The sequence below is a fragment of the Arachis ipaensis genome, chromosome B6 (assembly GCF_059453495.1).
Source record: "Arachis ipaensis isolate K30076 ecotype BB chromosome B6, ASM5945349v1, whole genome shotgun sequence".
In the NCBI taxonomy this organism is placed as follows: domain Eukaryota; kingdom Viridiplantae; phylum Streptophyta; class Magnoliopsida; order Fabales; family Fabaceae; genus Arachis; species Arachis ipaensis.
Window position 1 is genome coordinate 24,696,333 of NC_142441.1, and position 10,064 is coordinate 24,706,396.

Here is a 10,064-nt window from a genome sequence, read left to right on the forward strand (position 1 = left end):
AATTTTTTTCCGTTATATAAGCGTCGGTAGCTTGTATTGTAATGATACGAGTGTTTCCTCAGTTCATCTTCTTCTTCCCGAAGCACCTTCATCTACATTTCTTTCTTATTTCAAACATAGAAAAATATTGAAAGTGTGAAGTTTATTCATATGAGTGAGAAAAATGGATGATAGAGTTTTAATGAAAGTATATTATTTCGGGCAGATTTTGTTAGAAACAATTGAAGGAGTGAGATTTGTTTGTGAAAATCCATTAGATATTGTTATTCCATTCACAATCTCATTCGAGGAACTAAAAGGTGTGATTTGTGAATTAAATATCATGTATTTTATACAGGTATCCCATACCTTTATTTGGTGGATTCGTACAATTTCAGACAAAATATGTAACAGATGAAGCGAGCATGCAAGAGATATTTTTAATGTACATTGAAAGTCGTGGTCAGATATCGTTCATTGAGGTGTATGTGGAATTCGAACCGTCCGAAGCCGATCGAAATATTGAACGGGAAGATTACAACAGCGACAGTGAGGAAGAATTTGAAAGCAATTACAAAGTTGTTGGTCCTGATGGAGACGAAGACGAAGGTGACGGCAATGTGGCACCAAATGTAGCTGACGTGGCAAGTGCACTCGCAAACGAACATTTGTTTGAGGAGCCGTCTTTCATGCGAGCTTTGGACTTAGAAGCCATGCATGCTCCGGAGTTTCTGAAGTATATGAATGCAGGTACGTAGTTGCCTATAGGTACACGAAGGATTAGAATTTTATAATAATTTATATTGATCAATGTGAACAAATAGTTATGTGATATGTGATAATATACGTAATTGGCATTTGTTGGTGTGTTTGCTTAGTTGATAATATTATTTGTAGTTAGTTATTAATGAAGTTAAATGATAATTAATGTTTATTCATCAGTAATTATTTATGTGCTCATAATTTTAATTAGTGTTTATTAATTATTTTAAGATTGATGTAGGTAGAGATTGATTTACTTTTAATTGGACTTATTAAATATTTGTGTATTAACTATTTATGCTACAGCTTTCGTCGTGGCAGAAATTCTTTTTGTCGCAGATGGTGAATTTGCCGTGGGTATGGAATTCAGTTCTAGGGAAGCTGTTATTAGGGCGATGAAAGATTATACTATCTGAAGAGGTGTAGACTACCGGGTGTATGAGTCAGAGCCGTTAACATTTTATGCCAAGTGTACGCAGTATGGATCAGGTTGTGATTGGCTTATTAGGGTTAGCTTGATGAGCAGAAAGTACTGTTGGGTTATAAGGAGGTATAATGGTAGTCACAATTGCACCAGAGCAACCATTTCTCAGGATCATTCGAAGCTTGATTCGAACACAATTACAGAAGCAATAAAGCCATTGGTTGAGGCTGATCCCTCGATAAAGGTGAAATCAGTTATTACGGAAGTGCAGTCCAAGTTCAATTACACCGTCAGCTATTGAAAAGCATGGTTGGCTAAGCAAAAGTTAGTGGAAAAAATATTTGGAGGTTGGGAAGCATCGTACGAAGCTTTGCCTATATGGTTTGAGGCCATGTGTCATAAGGAGCCATCAACAGTTGTCCATTTTGAGACTATGCCTGCCTATCAAGGCGATGACTTGGTTACGGATATCCGGGTGTTAGATCGAGTCTTTTGGAGTTATTACCCCTGTATTAGAGCATTTAGACATTGTAAACCGGTTGTCCAAGTAGGTAGGACTCACTTGTATGGAAAGTACAAGGGTTGTCTGTTGGTTGCAGTTTCACAAGATGGAAACAACAATATCGTCCCAACTGTATTTGCTATTGTGGAGGGAGAGACTTCCGATGCTTGGCACTTTTTCTGAGTAACCTGCGACAACATGTAGTGACTCAGGATGGCGTGGGACTGATCTCTGACCGACACGAATCCATCAATGCAGCTGTGGCCCGCAGTAACGAAGCTTGGTCGCCTCCCAAAGCTTTCCACATATTTTGCATCAGGCATATAGAGTCGAATTTTTTGAGAAAGTTCAAGGCACCATACCTACAAAAACTTGTCGTCAATATAGGTAACCTTGTTGTAATTTGAGGGTCGTTATTAATAAGTAGGTACTGTTAATTGTTTTTTTTGTAATTTGTGCTTTCTTGTTGCGCAGAATATTCGAGGACGGTCCGCGAGTACGGGTTGCGTTACCAACGTTTACGAGAGCGAAGTGAGGCTTACACATCCTGGCTAAACCGAATACCCGGGAACAGTATGCATTGGCATTCGACGGTGGTTACCGATGGGGTCATATGACTACGAACCTCGTAGAATGCATCAACTCAGTATTGAATGGTGCGCGCAATCTCCCCATCACCGCACTTGTGAAAGCAACTTTCTACAGACTCAACGAGTTGTTCACTCGAAAAAGAGCCGAGGCGGAGGCTTGGATTACTGTCGACCATGTTTTTTCTGAGATTGTGACCTCCAAGTTGCATGCGAATCAACTTGCATCAGGAAACATCCAGGTGAATTGCTTCGACAGGCAGAATGAGGTCTTTGAAGTGCGTGAGATGCCAAGTGAAGTGGAGTATGCCGTCGACCTCCGTCGACAACGATGTGACTGCAGTGAGTTCCAGGTGGACCGAATTCCTTGTAGGCATGTTTTTGCATGTTGTGCAAATCAACGATTAGATTGGCAGGTTTATGTTCATGAGGTGTATAATATGGACCAAGTCTGACGGTTTACCAAGCCAGGTTTAGGCCACTGGGGAATCCTACTACATGGCCTGCTTATAACGGGCCTTACTTCGTACCAAATCTGTACCTAAGGCGAGTTACCAAATGTCATCCAAGGATGACGTGCTTCTTGAACGAGATGGACACGTGAATGTTACGTCGTCCTAGGATATGTAGGCAATGTGGGGCTAAGGGACACAGCCATAGTAGATGCCGTCAGGCAAGTGGTGCAAATGCCGACAATGATGCTCAGTAGATTTTGTATTTCGTGTTAAATCCAAGTATGCTATGATATTTTCTACCCTGTATAACTTATCTTTGCCATAAAGTATGTTACTTGAAACATTGTAACTGATATCAAACTACTGTATGCCATGTTCGATAGACAAGTATTACATAATTTGCATTGTAACAATCCATAGAACATTTAAACAATACATGGAAAAGTGTTTGATGATGTACACTGTAATAATACTAAATACACGAAATCTACTTTCTCCTTGCCCACTTTATGTCGTCCACAAGATCCTTGCATTTTTTGGAGATCCTTTTGAACATGGATGGAGTGTATCGATTAGCGCTATGACGTGGCAGATCAACCCTAAGATTGTAGCATTTCCCTGCTCCAGCTGGAGTACGTACCTCACCTGTGTACAACTTAATTAGTTGAGTGAACAAGTTTCTAATATAATCAAACCAACACAAATGACTCAGCATGTATACAATATAAGCAAATCACCATAAATGCATATAATATAATCAATTGTCCCAGCAAGTTCAAAGTATAAGCAATTCAACCATATATGAATACAACATAATCAAACGAAGCAGCAAGTGTATAAAAAAGCAAATCAACCACACATGAATTTAATATAATCATATGATCCAGCATGTATATAATATAAGCAAATCAACCGTAAATGAATATAATATAATGAATTGGCTAAAGATTAAAGCAATAATAAGACCTAAACCCTTACCATCACCGAAAGCATCATTATTCGATTCTTCATCTTCGTTCATCTCTTCATCTTCCTCCTCATCGTCATTCTCGTCATCCGGGATATCAACTAGATACTCATCCCTCTCTAGATCAGCTGTATTAACATTTTCTTCAATTAGACCCATTGAAACACAATGAGAGTTTTGACTATTAAGAATTCCTCTACCACCATCACTCCTACTTGAGTCACCAGATACCAACCCTTCAGTACTAACCGAGGAAGTGCGGTATGAATGCATCGCGTCCAAGGAATACCTACCAGGCATGAAATCAGGTTGATGGCCGTACTGTGATTGGCCTGCTTCTACAGCCTTGAATCCAAGTAACTGGCTAAAAGATGCTCCATCTCCTGAGTCAAGCTGTAGAGTACCCCAATACTGCTGATGTATTGGATATGATGTGGTAAACTGTATTTGCGGTACATATGGGTTTGAGTATTGCGGTTGTTCTTGTGTAGGTGGAGGTGGAGGTGGAGGTGGAGGTGGAGGAGGCGGTGACTGTGGCTCCTGTTCTCCATTGTCATCATCCATGACTTCATTACCCTCCTCATTCTCTTGACCCACACGATCTGACAGATTCAAGTGGTTGCCATATCTTGCACGGTACCAATACATGTAAATCTCCAACGGATGCTGTGGAGGCATGAGAAGCTCAGTAAGAATATGGTTATACCTGTTTGTCCACTGCATCACCCAAAACGAATGAGTCGTGGCCGTTGCCCAGTCAAGATTCTTAGGACCAGTCAAGACCATTCCGTGTGCCTTGTCAAGATTCCATTCCTGATGAGGAACTCCCTGAACGAAACCAAACTGTCTCCTAAATCTATCGGTTGCATGCCATTCAATGATTTCAAAAGACACTAGAGGCACCGTAGCGCTCCACACAACCGAGTGCATGTAGATATCTGCAGGAATTATATCCGGATCAATGCGATCCATAGCATAAGCAAGCCACACAAATTGCGATAAATAAGGGAAACAGATTATTACAACCCAGATAACATTAACACTAAACCCGAATCAGTTACTTCTTTAATAACCACACACCTGGCCTTCCTGGAGATCATCCAAGTTTTTTCTAAAATGCTCTAGTGTAAGGTACCTAAAGCGTCGGTCTCCACGCTCCCAGTTACGCCACCTACTATGACTTAATTCATTAAGACAATTCCTTTATACACATGAATATAGGATGTAACTGTAAGATAATGTTACCTGTTTGCAAGCGGAAAACTGCGGGGTTCTCGAGGAACCGGCGCTAGATATGGGAGACGCATCCAAGCCCAAGTTAGCAAAAGTGTTAGCGGACCATCGATTTCCTTGCAGTCAAAACAAGATGCCCTGCATAATGACCTGTACAGGTGTGCCAGGCATGCAGATCCCCAGCTGTACTGTCCGATACTACCAAAATCACGAAGCAAAGGCAAGAACTTCTAGTGCACAGATGCCCCAGACTTATCACCAAACAACACTGTACCAAATAATAGCATAATGTGGCACTTCACGTACCTCTGCATGCTGGTTTTGTCAACCAACTGTATTCTTTCTTTAAGATCTCGAAGCTAGGTCAGTTTTATGCAGCTTGCTCTACAGTCTGACTTCCTCGGTGCAACCCTAAATTGCTGCAAACACTCCACCTCTAGGGCTTCAAAACTACTCATAGTCATCCCTGTGACTGGAAGACCATCTGTTAGAAGACCAAGGATAAGAGCAACATCTTCCAGTGTCACTGCACATTCACCAACAGGAAGGTGAAAGGTATATGTGTCTGGGTGCCACCTTTCGACTAGTGCATTTACCAGTGCACTTTGACAATGAACTACTCCAAGTTGGGAAACATGCAAGAAACCGGTAAACCGTAAGTGCTCCTAAACCCTATTATTGTACCGATCCGGAGGGAGTGGGTGATCACATGTCAAATACCGTAAACTCTACAAAAACATATAAGCTTATTAGTCAAATCATTAACAATAACTAATTTACCACTAAAAGATAATAACTATCTATGATATATAATTTACATATTCTCCACAATTAACTAACCGATACATAATAATTCAAATTGCAAAGCTATGGTATATAATTTTACTAAATCCCAGTCAAACAAAAAAAATAATCACTGAAACATAATATTAAGAGATACTATATAATTATAAAAAAATAACGGAGTCTATAATTATTGTTAACTAAAATTATAGTTAATTTAAGAATGAATGAGTTCATAACCAAAACTAAACTAAATTAAATAGAAGTAAGTTATTTGCTAAAAGATATTTACATGTATATTAATCTGCGCATATATCAATAGTAAGTTTAGTAGTCTGGTGGTTGTGAGTATCATTTTTCTCCTTCAAGAGGGGAGTTCGAACCCCATCTTCCACGTTTTAGAAAATTTTGACACTCAAGCAGTTCGGTCGAACCGGTGTTATCGAATTTGACCGGTTCGTTGACTCAGTCGGTTCATTGAACCGGATCGATTTAGGGTCCGGTTTAACTATTTTTCTATTGAACTGATCGGTTCGGTCTGGTTTTCATAACAATGCACTCAGCTCCTACACCAACATCTCTATCTCAGTTAAAAATCAAACAACAACCAAAAATATATTACAACAAATTCTGCCAAATTTACTCAAAATTCCACAAACCATTTCCAAAAAATAATCAACTTATACGTAATAAATAATTATAATTTCTAAAATTATTACAAAAAAATTCTAACCCATATATTATTATTTTTACTAATCATAATCTTAACATATATATATATATATATATATATATATATATATTCCTAAATCTACTTTCTAACAATAACAACATTAACTCTATAACATATAATATTTACTACATTTAAATATATTTTCTAATAATAATAATAATAATAAATCTGAAATATAAAAAAAATTAAAAATTAAACTTACATAATCAGGGTGGCTGAAATAATGTATAATATGAAGTTCAGGACGATCAACATCTTTATATTTTTGTTTCTTTAGCATTATGAATGTTTCCTTCCAACATGCATGAACGCTAATGGAGTTTTGTGGGACTGAAGGAGAAGAAGAAGAGAGGAAAGTTTTTGCTGGTGGGGTGCTTGAAAGAGACTCGGAAGGAGTGAATATGGTCCAACATGCTGGTATAAGGGGCACCGTCCATGGAGCAACGACAGCGCGCCACGTGGCCTCTAGATCACAAATCGGACGGTCCGTGTTGCTTCCATAACTCCCTGGATCCAAGTTCTTCTACCCGTGACACCACAATGAAGTAAAGCACCTGTTTACTCCATAACGAGACAACACACCTAACTCATCCCAATATCAAAAATAAAAAGTGTTAAAACACACATTTTACTAGAATGCATTATGAGTCAAGTATTTTTCACACATTTAAACTTTTGGCTTATGAAACAGCGACTTTGGTCTTTTGAGGTATGTTATCACTAAGTAATATGCTTTTGAACTAGTCTATTAAGATTATTTAACTTTTAATCCCGATTTTCTCATGTTTAGACTTATCTTATTTGCATATATTTTTTAAAAAAGATTTTGTAGTACATCATACATTTGAATAAATGTTAAGTAGCAATTAAATAAATATTAAATTATATTTATGTTTCTTAATGATCAAACCTCAATCTAAAATACTATCAAGAGTAAATTACTAATTATAACTTTGATTTTTCATGATGCCGACAATAATACCCTCAACTTTTATTAACGATAATTATATCCTCTAAATATTTAAAAATGTTACAAATATGTCTAACTATAAGGAGAATTCTTTTTCGCTAAATGAGGTTTGGTGATGTGTCAAACGAAAATTTATTGTGAAAAAGAAAAATGTTTTCTTCTTTATTTGAATTTGAGTTCCCACCATTGTTTCCCAATTTCACCCAAAATCAAAACTCTAAGATGACACCATTGTGCATGGTCGAAACAAAGGAATGTCCATCTCAAATCTCTGAATAGTCAATCAATGAAAAATATTAACTATGAAGAGTTCAAAGAACATGGGAGCAAGCCCTATGATAGGACGTGCTTCTGTCGTCTTTAAGTAGTGGCATTAAAGTTGAAGATGACGACAAATCCAGGAAGAAGAGATATGTATGAATTTACTGCTTCATTTGATCGTCTTTATTGGGAATCGAATTTTCATAGTTGCCTTTTGTGCTAGGCAGAAGAACGTTGGGCGTTGTTATTTTCCGTTGATGGATGAAACTAATGAGGATGAATTTGGTGTGGAGAATGCTATGCAAATAGTACCCCAACAGGCAATGCAAGTGGAAGTTTGAAAGGAAGATATAGTCTCTTCTCCGGTTTCGTCGATGGCGGCGACGCGTCCTCTTCTACCATCTCTTTTCTCCTTCTCTCTCCCTCTCTCTCTCTTATGGATCTGCTTTGCATCCTCCATCTCTCTCTTCATCTCTCGCTTTGAATATGCTCTCCTTCGAGACTTTCAAAATGTGTTGTTAATGGATTGATGGAAAAAAGAGAAACAATGATGAAAAAATTGAAAAAGTAGAAACAGTGATGAGAATCAATTTTGGGAATAATATCACAATTTTCTATTTCTTCAATTTGGGGTTAATAAGGATGAAAATGAAAATTTTGGGTTTGTATGTGGAGATGGTGACAGAGTAGGAGAAGAGAGGTGGTTAAAGGTGGGGACAATTTTCTATTTTTTTATTAAAATGTTGTTGTTGCAACGGCTTCAACAAAGAAGAAGAAGATGATGTTGTCGTTGTTGCAATTTTGAAAGAGTGATTGAGATTTATTGTTGTTGTTCTTGCAGCTGCTCCGGAGAGACTTGGGGGAGGGAGGGAGGGGGGAGGGAGTGACTTAGATGTTGTTTATTATATATGAAGTACGAACATTTTCTTGATTTTATCGTGTTCCCGTGTCGGACACATTTTAAACACGACACACGTCGATACTCGTCCGACACACGTGTCTTATGTGTCCAACCGTGTCTTACTAAAAAATAAAAGGGCAAAGTATATTTTTTGTCCTTGAAGTTTGGCAAAAATTTTAAAAATACTCTTAAGTTTTATTTTGTTTCAATTTTGTTCAAAAAATTTTCGATTTGCTTCAAATATACCCTCGACGGCTAAATTTTCAAAAAATTTAAGATCAGTCTAATAATAATGCATGAAATTATGCTCGATATGCTTGTATTGTGGGTTGTTCTTATGAAATTGTTGTTGAATTTGTCTTAAATTTTGTGAAAAATTAGCCGTCAGTGGGTATATTTGATGTAAATCGAAAATTTTTTGGACAAAATTAAAATAAAATAAAACTTAGAGGTATTTTTGAAACTTTTGTCAAACTTCACGAATAAAAAATATACTTTAAATTTTTCTCCTAACACGCTTAGACACACCTAAATATCATCACATATCAGTATATCCAGTCTTATTCTTAACATGTATTATTGAAATGAGTTTATAAATAGTATATATTATTAATTATTAAAATAAAATATATTTTAAATACTTTATATAATTAAAAAAATAAAAAATAGCTAAAAATTTAATTATATTTTAATATTAATAAAATACTAAAATATCATTACAATTTATCTAAAAAATACTTTATATTTTATATATATGTCGTGTTCCCATATTTTATAAGAATTTTAAATTTGTGTGTCCACGTATTCCGTATCGTGTCGTATTCTGTGTTCGTGTTCGTGTTCGTGTCCGTGTCCATATTAGTGTGCATGCATCATAATTTGTTATTGTTACAATTGCTTTGGAGAATGAGGGAGAATAAAAAAAAAAAAAGTATAACAGAACCTTTGAGGAAATGTATGGTATATAAATACTTGTTCCTACGGTAATATTAAATTTGTTCCAGTACTAAAATTAAAATTACTTTATTGAATTTAACGTTAATAAGAATATTTTATTAAACTTAACTTCATATATAATGACAAAAAAATTACTCTATTAAATTTCATTTAACATAAAAAGATAGACAACAATATGACACTATCTAATATTATCACAATAAAAAATTATTTTTAGTATTAAATTTTTAGTGATAATAACATAATAGTGTCATATTGTTGACAATAAAAATTATTTTTAGTATTAAATTTTTAGTAATAATAACATAATAGTCATTATATATCTTATTTAACTTATATTTTTGTGACAATTATATATTAGACATTATTATTATGTGCTATAATAAAAATTATATATATTTTGTGACCATTAAAAAAAAATCTTTTCCGTACAATTACTGCTAAAATTGTTTAACGATAAAATATAAGACAATTAATATTTAATTGTAGATAAATATATTAGTGATTATTTTTATTAACACTAAAAATAAGTAAATAACCGCTAAAAGTG

General features: G+C 35.7%; 1 protein-coding gene across 1 annotated transcript; it reads left to right on the forward strand.

Moving 5' to 3' along the window:
• The first annotated feature begins 2,280 nt into the window (after positions 1–2,280).
• On the forward strand, positions 2,281–2,709 carry LOC148554912 (uncharacterized). Its single transcript, XM_088490544.1, has one exon. It carries the CDS (start codon positions 2,281–2,283, stop codon positions 2,707–2,709), a length of 429 nt encoding a protein of 142 aa, XP_088346670.1.
• Positions 2,710–10,064: the final 7,355 nt, after the last annotated feature.